The sequence below is a fragment of the Tigriopus californicus genome, chromosome 2, assembly GCF_007210705.1.
Source record: "Tigriopus californicus strain San Diego chromosome 2, Tcal_SD_v2.1, whole genome shotgun sequence".
NCBI lineage: Eukaryota > Metazoa > Arthropoda > Copepoda > Harpacticoida > Harpacticidae > Tigriopus > Tigriopus californicus.
The window spans coordinates 7102795-7124941 of NC_081441.1; the positions used below are offsets into that span (position 1 = coordinate 7102795).

General features: G+C 44.6%; 4 protein-coding genes and 1 pseudogene across 4 annotated transcripts; 3 read left to right on the forward strand and 2 right to left on the reverse strand.

Annotated features, from left to right (window-relative positions):
• The first annotated feature begins 413 nt into the window (after positions 1-413).
• LOC131876900 (guanine nucleotide exchange factor subunit Rich-like) lies at positions 414-7511 on the forward strand. Its single transcript, XM_059222438.1, has 17 exons — positions 414-994; positions 1071-1178; positions 1257-1718; positions 1789-1880; positions 1939-2215; positions 2285-2473; positions 2543-2728; positions 2809-3468; positions 3558-3777; positions 3862-3971; positions 4040-4274; positions 4358-4609; positions 4688-4818; positions 4918-5551; positions 5620-5746; positions 5913-6101; positions 6973-7511. The coding sequence occupies exons 1-17, from the start codon at positions 764-766 to the stop codon at positions 7313-7315; spliced, it is 4446 nt and encodes a 1481-aa protein (XP_059078421.1). The 5' UTR covers positions 414-763; the 3' UTR covers positions 7316-7511.
• A 1421-nt stretch (positions 7512-8932) lies between these two features.
• On the forward strand, positions 8933-12316 carry LOC131876906 (beta-1-syntrophin-like). Its single transcript, XM_059222445.1, has one exon. It carries the CDS (start codon positions 10646-10648, stop codon positions 12098-12100), a length of 1455 nt encoding a protein of 484 aa, XP_059078428.1. The 5' UTR covers positions 8933-10645; the 3' UTR covers positions 12101-12316.
• Positions 12317-12369: 53 nt separating this feature from the next.
• Positions 12370-13776, reverse strand: LOC131876913 (ras-related protein rab7-like). Its single transcript, XM_059222453.1, has 4 exons — positions 13580-13776; positions 13153-13408; positions 12822-13073; positions 12370-12745 (listed from the first exon to the last, which is right to left on the reverse strand). The coding sequence occupies exons 2-4, from the start codon at positions 13345-13347 to the stop codon at positions 12515-12517; spliced, it is 678 nt and encodes a 225-aa protein (XP_059078436.1). The 5' UTR covers positions 13348-13408; positions 13580-13776; the 3' UTR covers positions 12370-12514.
• A 2161-nt stretch (positions 13777-15937) lies between these two features.
• LOC131876916 (DET1- and DDB1-associated protein 1-like) lies at positions 15938-16851 on the forward strand. Its single transcript, XM_059222458.1, has one exon. It carries the CDS (start codon positions 16296-16298, stop codon positions 16713-16715), a length of 420 nt encoding a protein of 139 aa, XP_059078441.1. The 5' UTR covers positions 15938-16295; the 3' UTR covers positions 16716-16851.
• Positions 16852-16897: 46 nt separating this feature from the next.
• Positions 16898-19202, reverse strand: LOC131892645 (trimethylamine monooxygenase-like; annotated as a pseudogene).
• Between the last annotated feature and the right edge of the window lie 2945 nt (positions 19203-22147).

The following is a 22147-nucleotide window of genomic DNA, read 5'->3' on the forward strand; positions in this document are numbered from 1 at the left end:
ATTTCAGGACCGTCGTGGCCTTTATCAGTCTCCCCATTTGAACCCATTCTCTCTCATCGGTTTGACTTTTATGGCATTATTTCGCTTTGAACAGAAATGTCAAACTATTTTGTAGCAGAAAAAATGATTACCTGTCACATGATAAAATCTCATTTTGAGCCATCATTTCCCGAGTTTTGAGTAATATCATAAGCTACTGACCTATTTGAGCGACACCCGGTTGGGAAGCCTGAATGCGAATCCGGAGAAATCCACATATACAGACTACGTACAGGCACCGACAGACTGACTGACAGATCCACACAAACTGAGCAGACAGCCTGGCAGGCAGCGACGCATGCACGCACGGACGCACGGACGCAGGCACTCACCATAGAGAGTTCCACACTTACTTGTGAATGTGACTGACCATGTTTCCATACATCAACTAAGTCTGTTGGCGTGTTGTATGAGCCGATCATCTCGACATCCAATCCACCTTTCGCTAGCTCCCTGTCTCATTGGGTCTCTGACTGACTGTCTGGCTCACTTATTTGAAGGGCCTTCCGTGTGTGTGTGTGTGTGTGTGTGTGTCGCTCCTACATCCAGTCGTCCCAAGTTCCAAGCCCCTCTTTCTTACTCTCAACCCCTGCCTACCTACCTACCTACCTGCCCGCCTGCCCGCCTGCTTTGAGCCGTAGAATAAACGATGACAACGAAACGATACAAACCGCAAGCCGGCTAGTTGGTAAGGCCCTCTCCAGCCCCACCCCCACCCGCCATCATGTATTATCCGATTGGTTGGCCCAAGCTCTTGAAATTGTCACCCCCGCCTCCACCCGATGATGGGGCCCAATCGAATACCCCATCTGATGTGGAGGAACCCTCCACCTCCGGTGCCACTTCCGATGGATCCGATGGATCCGAGGGTCAAGTGCGGCAAGTGCTGTGCAATCGAGACAAGATCCTGACGGCCATTCTTTTATCGGATGCGCTTCACATTTGGTATGTGAAGGTGAGTCCGGCTGAGGAGGCCTTTTCCAGGGTCGATCAAGTGAGCGAATGAGCCTTCATTGTCATTTTGGTTTCAGCCTTGTGTGCCCATCATCAGCCATTTCCGTTCGTCCGAGTCGTTGGTCGAGTTAGGCCAGAACAAGATCACGCAGTGGCGACCGGATTCTTCCATGATCGCCGTGGCTGTAAGTCGCCATAGGGAGGGCTCTAATGATGCCAATGTTTTGAGCCATGTCTTGATTGAGTTTTGCGTTTGATTCTAGACCACCCTCGGCCATCTGATCATCTATCATATTGTGGTGCCCACGGATGTCAAGACCCTGTACGAACAGGTTGATCCTCAGGGTCCGTTGGCCCGGCAAAGTGATGAGCTATTCATGAAGGAGCTCATTCCGCCTTTGATTTTTTCGTTGGCCTTTGAGGTGGTCATCGAGGAAGGCATCACGGACATTGTAGCCATTCGCGACGAGCTCATGATTGCCACCCAATCCGGCAAGATCTTGCGCTACTCTTGGGAAGGCGAGGAGATCCGAGATTATTCGCTTGACTTAAAACGCATCCCCTTCTGCGTGGACCAACAGGTCATGAAGGCCGTGCCTTTATCGGAAAAGGGTGCCTACGTCACCCATATAAGTTATTCACCTCTTCTCGGTGGATTCGCTATCATTCTCATGAATGGTAAAGCCGCCTTTCTCGTGGCCTCCACGAGCGCCTTTGACCCCAATGTATGTCGATCAATGACATGGTTTGTGGGTTAAAAATGATGCTTTTCAAATATGTACCTCTTTATTTTAGTCGGTCACCGGAATTTGGGCACCGCAAGTTGAAGATGCCACTTGCTCAGCATTGAATCATAAATATAAACTCATCGCGTTTGGGCGTCAAAAGTAAGTCACCGATTCCGCCTGAAACAAGTCCAAAGGTATCTAATGTGCTCCATTACAGCTCGCAAGCCATTGTGTATTCTCCGGATGAGATGACTGGCGGTCTTTGCGTATCCCATGAGCTGATTTTGCGAACTCGCGATTATCCCGGAAGTCCTGGACCAGTGACGTGTCTTCGTTGGACTCCGGATGGAACTGTGATTGCTATGACATGGAAATTCGGCGGATTCGCCCTTTGGTCCACCTTTGGGGCCATGATCATGTGCTCATTGTGTTGGGATTACGGTCCCAGCGTCACAGACCCAGTTCTTCAAAACCCCTTGTGCTTATCATCCGTCGTGAGTGCTTGCTTTTTAACTCAAAAATAACCGATCTATTGTAAATTAATGGCATCAATCTATTTATAGGACTGGTCAGCCGAAGGGTATCAGTTGTGGATGGTCAACCAAGTACAAAGTGACTCCCGAGACTCGTCCGATTCCCAACCTTTATTTGAAGGCAACGACAAAGAACCTCACACTTCACACAATGTGATCGGCAATCGAGTTCTCATTTTGCCCTTCGTCAAATCCCCCATGTCGGTCAACCCTGGCATGGTGAGATGAACTCGATCTTGGCATCCGGCTAGGAAGATATCCAATTTGAAATTCTTCTTCATTTTTTAGAGCAAACAAGAGCACATCTACTTACAAGGCGAAGATCGTTTGTACTTAAATCTGGGTCGCACCCACGAGTTCAGCAATTTAAACGCCGGAGTCCAAGCGATTGGAAATAGTCTCTGCACTGGTGGGAAATATTGGACCATCATCTCGATTCCTTATGCTTACATGGGGAGCAGTTGGCCCATACGAGTAAGAGGAGCAAGAACAATCCTGCTATTCAAAACTGATAATGCGTACAGAAATTAATTGCGCCTTGTTGCTCTCCTTAGTTTACGGCTTTGGACGATGATTGCACCTCGTTGGCCATCGCTGGGAGAACGGGATTTGCGCATTATTCCGTGATTCAACGTAAGTGGCGGCTCTTTGGGAACGAGACCCAAGAAAAAGACTTCATTGTGACGGGCGGGCTCTTATGGTGGGACGAATTCGTGATCGTTGGTTGTTACAATCTGAATGCGCTGCAAGATGAGGTTCGAGCGTATCCCAAAAACCAGAAGCTGGACAACCAATTCGCTACCATCATGAAGATGGATTCCCAAGTTCTCCTGCTGAACACGCTGGATGACTTGCTCATCGTGTTTTGTGCGGACAACTTTGTCAAGATATATACCTTGCAATTGGTGGAGTCAACCTTCACATGTCAGCAAATCGCTTCATTGGACGCCAATGGTGTTCCCGGTCTCACTTTCCATCCAGCTTGTGTCACTTTGATTGCTCTGACGAAGTTGAGGTCGGAGAACACGCGAACGAGCACGCGAGATTCCTTGGGACGAGGAGAATCGCCTCAATCGATCAGTGCCCGTGATCTGATCAAACCACCAAAGGAATTGGAACACACCAGTGTGATACTGAACATTTGCGGTCGGGTGATTATGATTCAGTCCGACTACCTCAACAACTCAAGTGCCACCTTGGACGGAAACTCGCCCGTAAGACCGATGAAAGAGATAAACTTTGGGACCAAACAGAACGAATGGTTGATGAATGAAATAATTTGACATCATATTTCTCTCCGCAGAGCCTGCCCACAGTATTGGCCTCGAATTGTGAGACCATTTGGTTCCCTCGGCTCACCAATTTGAAGAAGCCTCATTTGACCGGGTCTCTTTGGTTATATTGTGGTTCGTTAGGAATGAAAGTGTGGCTTCCAGTGTTTCCTAGAGATGGCCGACAGGGCCATAATTTCATGTCCCGAAGGATCATGCTCCACTTTCCCATGTATAAATTGTACCCCTTGGGTGAGTAGCCGATATATTTATGTATAACCGAAGGCCCGTCGCATTGACCCTTTTGAAAATTGGATGGTTGTTTTTTTCCTGTAGCCATTTTGTTTGAAGATGCCATCATTCTTGGGGCAGAAGGCGATTCTTTGATGATCCACGCAAAGAAGATGATGTCTTCGTCCGTGCCGTATTCTACTTTAGAGAGAACTGTAAGAAGCAAATGCACGTTTTTTTCCCTTTAGTAGTTGTTATAATCTCTCATCTTTGTCTGTTATAGAGCTTGCTGTTCCTTCACCACATCTTAAGGCAATTAATCAAGAGGAATCTAGGATACCACGCCTGGGAGATTGCTCGAACATGCATGAACCTGCCCTACTTCCAGCACAGTCTTGAGCTTCTTTTGCACGAAGTTTTGGAGGAAGAGGCTACTTCCACTGAACCAATTCCCGACGCTCTTTTGCCTTCCATCGTTGAGTTTATCCAAGAGTTTCCAGTGTTCCACAGGACTGTCGGTAAGACTATAATGTGCCTCTAAAGAGCCAAATCTGCAGCGATGGATGCTGTCAGAGACATGCTTTACGCATCTTCTATTTAGGTCGATGTGCTCGAAAAACGGAGGTAGCGCTTTGGCCTCATTTGTTTGCTGTAGTGGGAAGCCCCAAGTCTTTGTTCACCGAGTGCCTCGAAATGAAAGATTTGGAAACAGCGACGACCTACCTCCTGATCTTGCAAAACCTGGAAGTTCCTGTGATAGCCCAACATCATGCCCGTTTACTTTTGGACTCATGTTTAGAAGCGTCCAATTGGGAGCTCGCAAAAGAAATCGTCAGATTCCTCCAAACGATAGGTGAGGAAAAATCTCCCCATCAGTTCAAGAAACTAACCGAAAGTGACAATCATTTTGACATGCTATTATGTTCTTTAGATCCCAGTGATTTAGAAGATTCGAGCAACGCAACTCGCCATAAATACCACATGGGATTGCACGGTCAAGGGCTACCAGTTAAGAAGTCTGCTCCGGAAGAGGAAATTTCTCTACTTTTAGGCACGTTGCAGGTGGGTTCGTTGGGCAATTCATTTTATTATCCATAAAGTTTTAACTTCATTTATACGCAATCACTCTCTGTATGCCTACCCATTCGGTCCAATTTACAGGTGCCAAGAGGTCGTCCCAACGCGTCTGTGACAAATCCCAAATCCCTCTCGCGATCAGAGTCCGTTTCAGTGCCTGATCCCAAGAAGGAATTACGGCGGAGGAAGTCCTCGTCGTCTGCTTTCAAAGAGCTTAACGGATCCGTCCAAGATAATGACTTTCATATAACCCCTGTTCTCCATCATCACGCCCATCGACTGTTCGCCTCGAATCGACTTCACGACTTGGCTTCATTCGCTGCTCATTTGAGCTTCCCTTTGGTGGCTTGGCTGAAAGAGGAGAGCTTGAAACCCCGAGGAACGCCTGTTGATTACGTGCAAGCTCTGAAGCAGATTCACCATGATTTCACATGGCCTCTGCCCATTCTGCTTCAAAATGTGATGAAATCTATGAAAAGAAGCATTTCTGTAGGCGTGCCTGTCTCCCAGCAATTCCCAGGCCAACCTTTGTCATTAGATAGCTCTGTGATTCGCTCCCATCCCGAAATAGTGGAGGAAAATGGGACCTCATCGTATGTGTCGACTGCCGATTCCGGTTTCGATTCAGTTGGACCTATCAACGGTCACAACGGGAAGGAAGACGAGAACGGATCCTTGGACATTTCAAATGGATCCTCTTCCGAAACGTCGTACAAAAGTAACAAGACACAGCTTATCGCATTGACGAATTCCGAACTCCATTGATTGGATTCTTTTCCCTTTCAGATCGTGATAAAAACGCTTTGAACGGTTTACATTCCGTCCCATCGTCTTCAACCACGGAATCGGAAATAGTTTCTTTATCCGAAGCTTATGCCGAAAAGGGCTCCGAAAAATCCGAAGTCCAGCTGAGGTTTGTATTGATCAATTGTACCTTGTAATCGTACCATCTAAATTACTTCCACTTGCTAATCATGCTGTTTTGTAATATTTACTGTTTATTGGGTTTTCGACCTGAACAAAACTGAATGACGATAGAGGGTCGAGTTTTCAAATGGATTTTTTGTTGTTTTAAACAGGTATCTATTGCAAATTATGATGGAAGCCAGCTGCTTTGACATGGCTGCCCTGTTATCCTTGGTCCTGAAGGACGTGATGGCGCTGATACGTATCATCAACTCCATTCGCACTTCAAAGATCAGCAAAATTTGGACAAAGACCATCCTAGACCTGATGAGAGATATCAAAGCTTGGTCCACCAAAGAATGGTGAGTAGTAACCCTCCTGTTATTTCCATCACTAAGCCCATGGAGATCACAATTTAACTGGAGGTCTTTCCAATTGACGGATACCTCGATAGGGTTTGATCTCATTGAGAAACGGGTCTAAAACGGTGATCGGTTTTTACCCTTCATCCTTTCAAAGAGGCTATTACTAATAATTTCCAGCCATTGGACTCCAGGTTTCACTTATTGAACTGTTTTTAATTCAAGACTATTGACATTGGAATTCAAGGATTATGAAATAAATGGCTCTTTTTCGCTCAGTACTGGTTAAAACACCTTTCATTCACTGTCAAGGAGTGTTTGGATGTTTCTGACAACCACTGACTTCAAATATGTTTTGGAACTTTACACGAATTCTTCTCACTCGTAATTTTTAATTCCCGGAAGTCAAATTTCTTTGTTCGTCCATGTTGAATCACCCGTTTAGCTTAACCTCAACCTGGACAAATGAAAATTTGACCCATAGAAAAAAGGGGTGGAGAGAATTCTTCTAAATACAACATTCTAGAGCTACAGCGTAAGATTTGTCATGCTCATCCCTATAATTTTGTATGTCTATAGCAAGTGAATCCGCGTGGCTTGTGTAGCGCATAGAACGCTGGAAATTATGGACGTACCTCCACCAAGACTAGTCATAACAAATTGCGTTTTCTTTAGCTTCAAGAAAGCTATGGACAGGATATCGTGATCACTGGCTAAGATTCTTTCAATTTCTGGACAGGAGGTTCAGTTCAATAGTTTCCAAATTTTTCGTTACACTATTGGGGTACATTTGACGGCGTCAAATATGTCCAGTGTACCGTTGTCCATGCTAAGGCAAAGTCCTGACGACAACCTCTTACTCTTATTACAGTTACGGATATCTGCCTTTCTTTCGGACCATTCAACCGCAGATCCAGACCCTCCAGATCTATTTGGATCCCACCTTTGTTCCCACCAACAGTCCTCCGAAAGTCGATTCTGGATCAAGTTTGATTCAAAGCCAAGTGCTATCGAGCCTGAGAAAATCTTCGGGGGATCACATGTCGGCCAATGCCCTCATCAATCCCAATTACGATGTATCTGATCGCCAAGCCCAAAGTGTTGATGATTTATCCCGGATTGGCGAAGTTGAAAATGGGCCTGCTTGGAAACATGGCGCCGCTCTGGAAAGTGATGTCAATGCAAATCCGGACGGAAACTGCTCCATCTCTTAACGCCGTCGGCCCGTGATACTAATGGCAATTAAACCAACCAAGCGAGAGAAATCCTAATCTATATATTTGTTATCGTTGACCGTCATCCACTTTTACACACATTTTTTACACGTCGTTTTGGAATTACATTCACTTGAATTAATGCAAGCAACAAAAACGTATTCAAATAAATGTTCGGTTATCTCATAGCATAAAATCTTCAGCTATGTTAAACTGCATTTGAGTATATTGAACGATTTTCCTCGAATATTGTGCGTAATAATCTTTCAAATTTAACCAAGGCTTATAAAACCTAGCCTTAGATTCTGTATAGGTACTTCAATAACCATTAGAACTTGTTCAATAAAAAATGGACTGAAACTACTTTTCCGCCAATGTAAGAATACTCTTTAGGTTAAATTAAGCTATATCGATCAGGCTGAAATGGCCCTGGCAAATCTTAATTAATCTAAACAATAAATAACACCAAGTAAAAAGTATTGAGATATTTTGTGATTCCTGAACTGGAGCATATTTTTAAGCAATTTATCATGTTTGATTCAACTAGGTTTAAAATTAGGGTAAATTTTCAGACAATAAATATTCCAAGTGATGACGTTTAGGAACTCTTGTCTGAAGCATCGGACTTTCGGACGCCGCAGACCACGCAACCTCAACCTCATACGGTATGCTCAGGAGCATACCCGATCCGTCACAAACCAAGAAAATAAGTACTGTGGCTGCGCGGACTCTTACCATTTTGCCAAAACCACAAGAGTTGACTAGAAGACCCTCGGTTCCCAGACCACTCCCGATCTCGGGGTTAGTACTCATTAATTCTACTGTTTGTATCCATCATACCTATAATTATGTAAAATATATTGTCCAGGTTCCTGCCCATAATTTCTGAGACGCGTTTTCTCATTGTCATTACGTAGGACTTGAAATTTGACGAGTCCATTTCCTTTCCCTTGTGAGTCTTTATTGTGGGCAAAATATCAAGTTTTCATAAACCTTGCCTTATATCATATAATCTAAAAGTCTCGTTGAACGAGACTTCTTTGTCGCGCGAGGCCCAGTCGAGCATGAATCTAAAAAATCATAGTCAACAATCATATCTTTGCAAACCAAGCAAAAATAATAATAAAAATGTGATGGAAAATAAGTGATTTTTCACCAGGGATCCCCCTTGTAAAAAATTGAAATGCTCTGGAACGCATGCTCTGTAATGACTAGTGAACATGAAAAATGCCAAAAATTCTATTAAAGACCACGTTTGAGGTAATTTGTTCAAATTGAACAAAGACTGAGGAATGTAAAAATCCATGTTTTAGGTTTTAACTTCTGTTCCTAGGTCTAGTAATGGGGCATGTCGAGTGAAGGAAATTCGAGGAAAAATGTGGTACAGCACCCCGATTTTGGGAATTTTGGGGAGGGAGAATTAAATTAACCATCACAGTCAACTTGCACTATCCGCCCGTTGAATTTTCAATATTCCAGTGATTTTGAGTGAGCTGTGTTACAAAACCCAATAAAATGAACATGTTTGGTATTAATCTGTGAACGCTCTATTAAATTGGCATAATACCTCAATGCTGTTTGCTTAGACAACCCTGTAAAATGGAATAAATGTCAAATTCAATGCATGCGCAGTGCGGTTTGGCTGGGCATGTTGTCTGTGATTTTACTCCATAACGCGTTTACTTGACAACTTGCTTGGTGTCAAATTACATTTTTGGTTGTCATTACCTCCTTGGGCTTGCAGCGAGTTAGGAAAAGTATTATTTACGGGCGATTTAGCCTTTCAAGTGCTGAGGGTTCCCTCTTGTTTTTTCGTTGGTGATCTGGCTTATTTTAGCTCCCAAAAGATCTAAGTCCAGTCTAAGCACCTAGGCCGCTGACCCTGGACTGATATTTATAACCTAGTCACCCTGAAGCAAATTATTGCGAGCGGCAGAAATTCTAAGCCCCAGGTCCAAAAATTACGGGTCCAGAACGCGGTGTAATACGTTATCCAACAGGGAAACTGACCTCATCCTGCAGGCCCGCCGCCTTTCAGTTTCCTCCATCCGCCCGCCAGTGGCTCTATTTCCCCTAGACCCGTCCCCTAAAGCCTTTGCTCTGCCCAGCATCTCGCAGTTTTTGGAGCGATTTCCACCCCGTCATCCGGATTTAGTGCAAGCCACCATCCACCCACAGACCTTAGGCTTGTTGCGGGACAAGAGATGCCCGTCCCGTCCCTCTCTTTTGACCACTTGTTCCTCGTGCACCCGAGGGATCGAACCCGGATCGAAAGTATCGCGGGGGTGCGATGCCTGCGCCAAATTGACCTGCTCGCCGTGTTTGAATGCGTGTCTCTCGTGTGATCGGACCGTGTGCGGTAATTGCTCCTATGGGACGACGCCAGATGGAGTTCAATGTGCCGATTGTCAATCCCTGATGTGATCTGAAGGGGATATTTGAGGGGGAACTAGGGACCGTCTTACTTTGTCAAAAGCATGACCACGGCCTCGGAAGGCATCTAGCTGACTCAAGACTAGCCATCGCCGAGCGGTTGTCATGCACTTCGGTGTAAATATATACACTTTATATATTGATTTTCATACACTAAGGTTCATCCAATTCAAGCGGTTCAAATTCGGATTGATCAAGCGGCAGGAAATAGGTATGGAGGTATCTTTTGTCTATCTAGGAATTGGGAGGCATGGCCCTCTAGCGTTGGACAAAGTAATCCTTGGAGCGCAAAAGGTGAGAGCGCATGTCAGCCAAAGAACCAGGACGATATCGGGCACGCCAGAATTGTGCGCTCAAGTTTGAGCCGCTAGTGGAGCTTGGCTGGAAGCCCAGAGGATAGATGATACCCAACTGATGGAAAGCGAGTGAGGGGTACGCAATCTGATCCCTCTTTCTTCTCTTCTTAGACTCTTCAGGCTTCGTCCTTTGGCCCACACCATCCTGGTCGAAATACCCTGACAGAAGGGTAGCGAGGAGTAGTAGACCCTGTAGACCCCCCTGCCCCCCCCCCCCCCTTTTTGGTGTATCACGATGAGAAGAGGCTGCCTGAATCGTATGTAGGTCCGAAGAGAGGCAGCCTTTGATTCAGCTTGTGTGAGATAAGTCAGCGAAGGTGGAAAATCAGGATAATCAGGATGCTCAACGAGCCGTGATAATGATTCGATTGTTGTCAAAATAAGTGACGAGCAGAGGTTCGAGTACAACATGACCTGCCGAAGAACAGCCTTATCTTAATTGATGTGTACTTGTGTACCCAAGCCGCAAATGGCTCTAGATAAAGTCTTCGACTTGAACCGACAATTCATTTGAAGCATTCAATCTGAGTACACACTGACCATGACGCTCTCTGGCAACATGATCGAGGATGTGAACGGGCAAGAACCGTTCCGCGGACCCGTGGAGGTGTTCATTAAAAGTCATTGGTATGCGGGCGAAGCGGCCATTGAGAAAACGCTTCTGGGCATCTCGCTGACCGATGAGCAATTCGAAGATGTGAATGGGAGTCCCGACGCACCACAGCATATCCCGGAGGGCAAGCGCCGGGTCGAGATTATCAAAAAGGAACCCGGCCAAGGGCTGGGTATCTCCATCAAAGGGGGCAAGGAGAACCGAATGCCCATACTCATTTCGAAGATCTTCGAAGGTCTGGCGGCCGAAGCCACCAAAAAGCTCTTTGTCGGGGATGCCATTCTGATGGTGGATGGGACGGACGTGAAGAGTTTGACCCACGATGAGGCCGTACAAATGCTCAAAACCATCAATACCAAAGTGGTTCTGGAAGTGAAGCACGTTAAAGAGGTGACGCCCTACTTCCAAAAGGCGGCCCTGCTCTCCGATTTGGGATGGTCTCATGATGTTGCGTTCTTGGCGCCCAATGGCAAGAGCGATACCCTAAAGAAGATGTCGCCCAATTCCGAGATGAAATGGATCCCACTGCAATTATGCCATGTCCAAAGGGACACGGGACTAGATACCGATTTGAAAAAACTGGAAATCCACAGTCCCAATCGGAAAAAGTCCGTGGTCCTTCGAGTTCCAAGCGACAAAGTCGAGTTTTGGAAGATGGCCCTTTTGTCAGCGGTGGAGATGTCCATCCAAGAGTCCACGCTGAAGGCCAATTTCGCTCTCCCCTCGCGACTCATCAAAATGGGCTGGTTGTGCCAAGAGCACGACAAGAGCGCTTGCTCCGAGAACAGTTTCGATAGCGGCATGTCCAGTGACACGCCCTCGCTTGTGCCCACCTTCGTGGCCTTGAATGAAGAGCGTCTGATGTTTTGGGATCACGTTCCCTGGGCTCTCGAGGAATGGTCGAATCCCAAAGAAAGTCTAAAACTAGTCCAAATTCGAGTCTTGTGCAAAGACAACAATGCCAAGGAGAAGAATAAGATTTGCATCCGCTACGGCACTGAGGGAGGTGTGATCTGCCACACGTTTTCCGCCCAATCCCGCCCGGACTACTCCTCCTGGCTGTCCTCCTTGATTCAAGGATCATTGTACGCTTCCAAGTGTCTGGAATCCTATACGGTAGATTGCGAGTGGAAGTCGTTGAAGTGTGTGCTGAAACTTCACGTGGATAAAGGTTTCAGCTTGGTGGACCCGGTCAAAAATCATACCCTGTGGAGCTTCCCGTTCCACGCCCTCATCGCCTCTAATGACGATGGAGCTAAACTGCTCTGGCTTCAGTTTCGAGGCCGAGAGGAGGATGAATTCATGCTTTGGACGAATCCAAAAATCTTCGTTTTCATCTTGCACAACTTCCTGTCGACCAAGTTGCAGCTTCTGGGCAAGTAAGCCAAGATGAGGCGTGGCGGCTTTAGTCCTTTTCTACGTAACAGTCACCCCTTCCCGCTACTTTTTATGATAGTCAAGCGGGGATCCGTCTAGAGGATCCCACCCGTCGTCCCGTGGCTAATAATGTGTACTACATCTACTAATATCGATATCCTCAATGGCCGCTCTGAATGGCAAGGCTCCATCATTCATGAATAAATTCCGCCATTTATTGAACCCCAAATCGCTATTCTAACATAGGAAATACGATCCCCCCCGCCCGGGGCATGGCAGCTCTGGTATATGATATATGTATTCATTAGGAATAATTAAGATGGTCATAGAAAAACGCAAGCAAGTAGTTGAAGTACGGTGGTGGAGGCTATAGTTCTCAATCGGTAGTAGACCCTTAAGCGTCGATCGGGTGGGTGATCCTCAACATCCGCAATTATCGTTCGATCTCGAATCACTTCCGTTGGGGTTCTGGGTAAGCCGAATTTGCGTAGGGAATTGATCAGTGAAGGATTCCTCGGACTCTTGGGCCAGAGCGTTCTTGGCGATCGTCTGAAATGCTTGCTCCACGTTGATGGCCTCCTTGGCCGAGGTCTCGAAGTAGGGAATCTCATTCTTGGCTTGACACCACTGTTGGGCTCGCTTAGTCGAGACCTATTGAGAACAAAGACATCACTGAGGATCCGCCTCTCGGATTGGGCCCTGGAACCAGGGCTTTTCCTTGTCTTACCGTGCGATTATCCAAATCCACTTTGTTACCCAGCACCACAAAGGGAAAACTATCCGGATCCCGAGGCGATGCTTGGATGAGGAACTCGTCGCGCCAACTCTCCAAAGACTTGAAAGTGTTGGGGGCGGTCACGTCGTACACCAGGACGCAGCAGTCCGCCCCTCGGTAAAAGGCCACCCCCAAGGATTGAAATCGCTCTTGGCCAGCCGTGTCCCAAATCTGCATGGTCACCAATCGATCCTCAACCATCACCTGTATGAAGGAATCAAAATGACGAGCCAGCGCAAGTTGATGCCAACTAAAGAGACCCGTGTTTGGCCCGTGAACCCACCTCTTTGGTGAGGAAATCGGCTCCAATGGTGGCTTTATATTGGTTGGTGAACTTCTTGTTCACGTACTGGTTCATCAGCGAGGTCTTGCCCACCCCGGAATCGCCCAGAATGATCACTTTCAACAGCACCTTCTTCCGGCCTCCGCCGCCCGCTCCACCACTCCCACTACTCCCGCCCATCGGACCCGCACTCATATTGAAGGAATGGACAACCCAGAAATCCCAGACAGACTCCTCCAATCACGTCTCAATTGACCTAGACCAATGGTGAATAAAATATAGGATAAAAGTTAGATCATGGACAGACCGTTCCCATGGGCAGTTCTGGTATGAAATCCGGATTCAAGGTCGGCCCGTTTTGACCTTCAAAAAAAACGGGCACGGGCTAGGTTGGACGGCCGACAGGCCCAACCTTACAGCGTGTTACCTGCAAGATGTGGTTGAATGTAATTGCGTTAGTGATGAATATGATAGCAGCGCTCAGCCAATGTCCAATGGATGTCAGATTGCGTCGTCGTGCACCTTTTTCTTGTTGGTTCTTCTTTCTTTCTTCTTTCTTTCTGTCTCACTTGCCTGCCTCTTCGCTCGCACTTCTTTTGTCCGTCCTATTTCGTGGCTGGCCTCCCTCTTTTGCTAATAAGCGTCGTTCTCGTTCTGGTTTTGCTCGACGTCCTCGTCGTCGTTGTTGGGTTAAAGCAGTTAAAGGGACGGAGGGAGTGAACGACGGACGCACCCAGACACGCTCGGCCTCTGTGTACAAAATGTACTGTTCACAGACCATATAATGACTAGACCTCGCATAGCGCGAGGAAAAATGCGAACACTTGCCTTCATCAGCTGGTACATGAATTTTGGTGTACAGTGACTCATGCTTTTTCATCCGCCAGCGTGGCCAGATTCAGAGTGAGCTTGTCACTGATAGCGTTCGTTGAAGGCCCAGCGATTGTAGGTCGTTACTACTGATCAGGCAGTCACCCTCCTCTTTTTTGGTGTACAGAGTTGTTGACTTAAAATCCACTTTCCTCTGCACTGAGGTCGGGCCAATGCGACATCTAGTCGTTATATGATCTGTGGTACTGTTCTGTTCTGTACTGCGTACTCTTCTACTACGACTTCCCTCCTCGCCCACTGGCCAGTGTGCACCACCTAACCAGGGTAAGATATGGCGCACATTAGAGCTTGGAACCCCTTGACGGGCATCAGTCCGTAAAAACATGATACCCGATGAGTTACATTGGCCATCAATCAATGGATTTTTATCGACCATGGTAGATCCGTGCACTTTTATCTCGGAGATAATATGACTCTTTTTCACACAATACAATGCAAGTAGACAAGTTAACTTCACTTGACGACGACACTGCTTTCAGGCCCATTGAAGGGAGTTTTCAGAGATTCCATCCCTGTCACTCGCTAGGCTGGCTAGGTTGCTCGATCATCTGGGAAATGGGAGGGAGGTCTCTCTCTTCCTGTCTAGTACCAGCTGGTCGGTCACCCTATGACTAAGTCGCTTCATCGTCCGCTCCTCTGGCTGTGGCCGAATGGCTGGCGGGGTCAAAATCTCAGGGTGCCCGCTTTTGGTTCACCATGGACACAACTACCCGGGGTTTCGGGTTCTCAGTTAATGATTTCGATTGATGATCAGATCAGTAAGGATGACTAACCAAATGATGCAGAGTTAGTTCTGGTGGATTGGTAATCAATAATCCGCGGAGTTGTCAGGTCGGGGTTGAGCCTTTTAACTATTTCTGATGGTAAGATAAATGATGTTAACCCATCCCTTAAATATATTTCTTGACGTGACCAGTCAACCCCCGATTCCCCATCTGAACTTGCCATCCATGACCACCCTCCCTAACAAGATTGAAGCTTCATCTCATCATTCACAGCAACTTGCGATCTTGTTCCTTTTATTCTCTCCCATTGAACCACGGAACTTATGCATCTAAGCAGGTAGCTGATGGACTTTTGGGTAGTAGTGTTCACTCTATGTATGTATCAAGTAGAACTGAGTGACCTGCAAAGTTATGCTTCAAAGCATAGTTGACAGAAGGCAACATTGGGTGCCATTTTCGTTTTTTGGGTGGAAACTATTTAAACTTGAATTTTCAGGCGCAATCTACCCTTCGATTGGTAACTATTTTCTTCCGCGGCATCTTTCGTTTAAAAACGGATGTGAGATTTTTGTGCCCATTTCGTATATAGCGAGCGTTAAAAATATCAAGATAGGATGTAAAAAATGAGACATTCACACGTGCTTTTGGCTCAGCAAGCAAAAATTCATAGAATTGAGTATTTATTAAGTTGTAAGGTATGACGCAGAGTTAAGTGGGCGAATATATTAGATTTTAGTTCAATGATTTGATAGATGACCTATTGGTAAGCATCAAAATAATTCCAAAACTTTAAGAGATGAAGATATCGAAATTTCAGATCAAGCAGTCTGTGGTTTGGTGAATAGCTTTTGAACTTTTTTTTTCTTCTTTGGTTTGGATTTTCATGGGCTTTTCTAACCGCTACAGGGAATGTAATAAAATGAAAAGAAAAATCTTGATTGTTAGCCCTCTTGAGTATTTCTCAGGGTTAAGATTAAGAAACCCAAGTTCAAATTTGCTTTGAGCTATTTGTAAACAACAATGATTGTCATTAATCAAAGTGAGGCAATGATGACAAATATAGAACCAAAGAGTTTCGTATTACTAGTCAAGTATTCAAAATAAGTATTCATTCGATATGATGTGACAACTATTTTCGTCCAGGGGTATCGTTTTTGGCCACTTCGTCTCACCAAATATCTGGCAACTATGCTTCAAAGTGCCAATCTCGGACGGAAGAAGAAGCTCGCTGGAACTTGGCCCGATCTGACTGATTGTCTGTCTGCTTGTGAGAGGTTCCATCCTTGAACTTAACCATGAGACTCATGTCCAAGAAGTGAGCCCCTCCCTCAGGCAATCACCCGCACCCACGAGGACCACGGTCCCCCACTCCCTCTCTGTTTCACTCTAGTCATCAGTGGGTCCATCACGTATGTGCGCTTTCCAATTCTTTCATTCTAAACGGATCCTGACATAGATTGAAGTGCCTGGGCGTGTCCTCCGCGATTACCAGCCCACCCTCCCCACTCCTTCCCTCCACTGGACGTCATGGATTCCATGCTGAAAGATTTACCCGTGCGCTCGAAAGACAGTTTCTCTCGCCTGAAGGAGACGCCCAGTCATGCGGGTCACGCCAAGGGCTGCATCTTGTCCAGTGCGGCGCATTCCCAGCAACGATTCTATCAGTATGTGCCCACCAAGGAGTTCCCCAGTGAGCAAGTCATCGTCACCGAGAAGACCAACATTCTATTGCGATATCTCCAGCAACAATGGGACAAAAAATCGGCCCAACAAGCGGCGGCGGCCGCTGCAGCGGCTGCCGCATCCTCGTCAGTGTCTGGTTCGTCTTCCTCGGCCCATGGGAGCCACAAGCGAGATTTTGATCCCAACGATGGATCACAACGCGGGTCCTTACGGAAACGATCCCGATTGGATCACCATCATCCGGGTCCGTCCAATAATCACTAGTTCCGCCTACTACCTACTGCGCAGAAAGGCAGAATACCTCAGAACACGATTGATCTTGATACAATCTACAAATATGTCCTCTCGTGGCATGCCATGTTCAGAATAGAAAATCTCGCCCGCTCATGTCTTATCCGAACCGACAGTCCTTTCGACCTTTTTGAAACAGAAATGTTTGAAAGGTCCCTTGTTTATTCCATAAGTAAAACAAATCGCGTGTATCCCCCATCCCGGTCATTCATTTGGATCCTAAAAAATCCTCCAAAGAGTCGTCCAAGGCCTTCATAAAAGGCGTATGATGAGTTGGAGACATGATCCCGGTGAATTTACTAGCAAAATTCTGATCGCGATAAGTCAGAAGATCTCGAACCTTTTGTTGAGTCCAATCATGAAATATCTTTGCTGCATCCAGGTTGAATGGATATTTAGTCTCCAATACCAAGTCCATGATGTACTCGGTCTGATAGTCGATTCCGTCATGAATATCCTTGATTCTCTCCTGCCTGAAAGTCATGATCAAGTTTATACTAATGATTTCGCCTTGATGCACTCAACAAGGCCATAAAGAATAACAATGAAAAATTCATTTTGGCGTATTTGAGTTCAATGACACATTATGAAAATGTACACGCAATCTTGACGTTTCCAGTTGACCTTTGCTGAATTATCTCCATTTTACACTGTACACTGTCAAGCCTAGATGTGCCAATCAAAGCATAATGGGAAAAGGCTTTCAAATTAAGGGGACGTGTGTACAAACCAGAAGTTGTGTGAGAAAGAGATCAAGAACACTTACAATCCAAGCCATTTATCAACATCCTTTTGCATCGCGTTCCGCCCTGGTTGCTCGACCTCTCCCATGATGTATTTCAAAGCCCATAGGGCTTGCATATCGAACAGGGTGAAGGTGTAGAACTCGTTGGGAGCCCCTAAATACAAGAGCTTCCCATTACCACTTCGGGTCCAAACGATGCCTTTATAAAGTCCCTCTGGGAAAAGGACATTAGGACTGGTGAGTCGGAGCTGATCCTCCAAATGAGGATAGTGAAAAAGGTAACCAGTAGCCAGCAGGATGGCATCCACTTCAGCCGACGAGCCGTCAACGAAATGGACCGTATTTCCTTCGATCTTGGTCAAGAGAGGGCGCTCTGAAATAGTGGACGGCCATTTAAAGCCCATGGGTTTGGTCCGGTAGGAGCAAATGATGTTCTTGGCTCCATATTTGATGCATTGGAGGGCGATATCCTCGGCCGAGTAGCTGGCCCCCACGATGAGAAGGCGCTTGTCTTTGAACTCGACCGCATCCCGGAAGTCGTGAGCGTGCAAAACTCGACCGGGAAATTTCTCAATGCCCGGGAAAGACGGAACATTTGGGGTCGAGAAGTGGCCACTACAATTAACAACGTAATCAAACTCCTCGGCCTTGTTCAACATATCAGCCTTATGGTTCTTGGTCACCACCGAAAATTTGTCGAGTTGGCGTTGTAGGTCACATCCTTCACACTGTGGTTGAAAGTGATGAAGCGATCCAGATCGAACTTTTTCCATCGACCTACATTTGTAGGAAAGCAAGCAGGAATCATTTTGTTTGTGCTTTTACTCTCATCAATCATCATTCACGTTTGAAAGGACCATTACAGTTCAAAATGAAGTATCCCAATCAAGCTATCATCAAAGAGCTTCTTTCGGGTTTGAAATGTTATGAGATGAAAACCTGTTGTGAAGTCAAGTTTCTCATGATCCTTATCATTAATGCATTATCATGGTACCTTGAAGGTAATCGAAGAGCACTTCCCTCGGTGGAAAGGAGGGGATCGTTTGTCCGTAATGCTCCTCGAAGGTGTAGTCGGGGAACTCGAGGGCCTCTTTGGGTCCATTTGACCACAGATATTCTGTACATGCTGCCATGAACGGGCTCGCCATGCTGATCCAGTCCTGGAATGCCGAGTGGTTGGTCAAGATAGGATGCAAGAACAATAGCAGACGTTCCCACATTGATTCGATAGAATCTCTGGCCTGATCTCTACCCACGACCCACAACTAGGACTGGGGCGAGTCTGGACTCGAATCCGAGTGCACTCGAGTCTTTTATTCGATTTTGGCAAAAATGTCCGGACTCGAGTCTTTTAGAAAGGACTCAAGTCTGGACGAGTCCAAAATAAAATATCCCATTTTTATTAGAATTTCGCAAAGAAGTGTCTTTTTGCTTGACCCGACTCTATTAAAAGACTCGAGTCCTCTGCCGAACTCGAGTTCGGCAAAAAGTCAAAAATCAAGGGACCCGCACAAGTCGAGACTCGCCCCAGCACCACCCACAACCCTCTATCTCGCTCTTGCTCTAGCTTCGTCTTCCAGTAATCAACGTCCACTCGAAAATCCAATAGCTTCACTCACGACTCACGTACAGTTAATACTCCATGTTGACAATCACCACTGTCCGTACAAAACAGCTTGCTTGCCTTGCGAGCACCGATTGTAGAGGAATGACATTCCGCTGGGGCCGCCCCAATCAAGCAAAGGCGTGTCTTTCCCATGGTGTAGGGGGAATTGGCCTGAATGAATCGAATTGAACCTCCAATTTTGATAAACAATTTTCTACAGAAACTAATGGTCCCGCATGTCGGCCAAATATTTTAGTATCGGCAATCAGGATGGGGTGGAAATTATTTTACATTTAAAAAAGTCTAAGGTGGATGGCATAGAAGAATATCAGAGAGTCATTGTTGATCTTTCATCATATTTGAAGGTTATTTATTGCTTTATAGATTTCCTCTGAAGTATTAATGTTAAATGATATTTTCAGCTGTATTGAGATTTTGAAAGAAAAAGAAATCATTCTTTTTTGCGGATTTGCCCTTTAATATATGGTTGATATAGAAGTCCTATGAAGAGAAGTTTAAAAACCTAAAACCTAGATTTTTACATTTTTTCGGCCAAATTTGTTGCAAATTACCTACAACATCATTTTAGTACCTTTTTGGCATTTTCATGTCTCTTTTTTAAAATGGCAGGGTTGAAATGCCTTTGGTTGCTGTTGCACTGGTTTTGAATTTCAGAAAACTGAAAATGAGCTTGAAATATGGCTATATTTATGAGCAAACCTTATAATGAGATTAAAAATGATCACCACACACCAAATCGAAAACTGACTGATCTTTTCAAAAAACTCATACTTTACTTCTTGTTTATTTTAACCTGCATTTGTTTATACTGTGTTTTTTTAATAAAGGAAAAAATACGATATCATCCTTTGAGCACGTTGTTAACAAACTTTACGATTTTTTACACAGTTCAAACAAACTTTACTGTTTTATCACCTGTTTATGACTGATTTTGCTACTTTTTTTTCTACCTTTTTGGCCAATTTTATCATCTTTTAGTGACCTTTTTTGCTGATTTTTTCTACCTTTTTCCGAAGTCTATTGATCAGGTATTTTGATCAAAAACTTGTTTAAATCTGACTGAAAGGATCTTTTGGATCATCATCTGAGCACTCCCTACGAATATTTGAGGAGAGCAATTGAATAATAAAGGAGCCCGAGAAAGAAGTGAGGTGGACTCTTTGTTCGAGCTAGCCTGATTCTATTACTTTACTGATATTACAAATTTATATCATTTGTTTTGAAATTTGAGTTTAGATATAACCAGGGCATTTTGAAGCATAAAAATAGGACCATCAGTTTACATATAACATAATATTGATTTTAATAGATCACATGCTCTATTGTGTTTGATGGCTAATTAAGTGGACTCCAAATTTCCATCAAATAATTTTTTGAAAATTAGTTTTAAATGTTTGAGGCATGCAAGTTAATATCGGAGCAAGAAATAATAATGCAAAAGAAGTTAAAAAGAACTTCTGGATTTACGACCTACGTATCAAAATACCAAGAGGTTTTGGGAAGTTTTTTACAATGAAATTTTACAGAAAATACTCCATCTTCAGTCGCGAACTGCCTGCTTAATTCAAAAATATAGCAAACAAGACACGTTGTATAATATTTGCTATCTAGTTCATTTGTTCATGTCATGATATTGATCCGTTATGAGAATTAAGAACAGAATATTTAAATTTTATATTTTATTGCCGATTTCATTCACTACCTCTGGAAATGTAATTCCAGCGGGTTTTCCCTAATAATTGAAGTTACATTTTGCTTGCGCTTTGATCAAGGCGAGTTTTTTTAAACGCTTGTACCTTTGAGTCAGGATGTGCAACCGCTCGCCATTTTGGCGAATGTACTTTCATACCGTTAGTCTGAGGTTCGAGCTTTACACAAAAAGGCCCCAGTAATTCATTTTTGATCATATCTTTTTAGATACGAAATGAAGTTTGACCTTGCATTGCGATTAGGCTTTTCCTACAAGCTTTGATACACTACTAGGATTGTTATCCCCAACAATTCTGTTCTAGATCAAAGATTCGTTATTTTTTCCAATTTATATTCGTAAAATCTGATTCACCACCTGGTTAAGCAAAATTCCAATTGGCAATTCTGGCTAGCCTTTGAATATGAGATTGCTTTGGATTTTGACAAAAATCTTGTCCAAGTCTGACTTAAAAGATGTCGACGGGTCTACGTACTTCCCTACGAATACTATAGAAAATTACATTGAACAATGAAGGAGCCCGATAAAGAAATGTGGACTTCATTGTTCTAACTAGCCTTGATTGAAGGGGTTTGAAGAGGCTCTCAAAACGCACATTACACCTCTACGGTCACAATGATTGACCCTTATAAAGGGTTTAGAATGGAATTGCATGTTTTGGGAAAGTTTTTACGAAACTCAAAAAACATCTTGGAGCCCTCGAGAATCCGTCAACTATTTTTGGAAGTTATTGCCAAGGAGTCTGCGTTGGTGCATCATATATCTTAGTTAATATATAATCTAAGCATTTAAAGTTAGGTAAGATTTTTTTTTTATTTATGAGCTTGTCCCAACCCAGGATTTAGGGTGACCGTAGAGGTTTAATATGCGTTTTGAGAGCACCTTCAAGCCCTCGAGAATCTAGGCTAGTTAAAACAATGAAGTCCACCTCTCTTCTTTGTCGGGCTCCTTCATTGTTTAATTTGCTTCCCTCTAATATTAGTAGGGAAAACGTAGGCCTTGTTGATCCGTTTGCATCTTTCAAGCCAGACTTGGACAAATTTTCAGACAGCATTTCAGATCAACCATATATTCAAGTACTGGCTCGGTTTACCAGCCCATATTTGTTGGTAGACCGAATATTATGTAAATATTGAAAGGCAATAAATAGATGATGTATAACCTTCATTTTAATATGACTGGGATTACATTCCGTGAAGCGGTTAGAAAAACCCATGAAAAACCAACCAAGAAAAAAGCTACTGAAAAAAGGGCTCATCACAATTAATGATGAATAAATTATAAATTATAAATTGCTTGATTAAATGAATTAGCATGATGAAGAA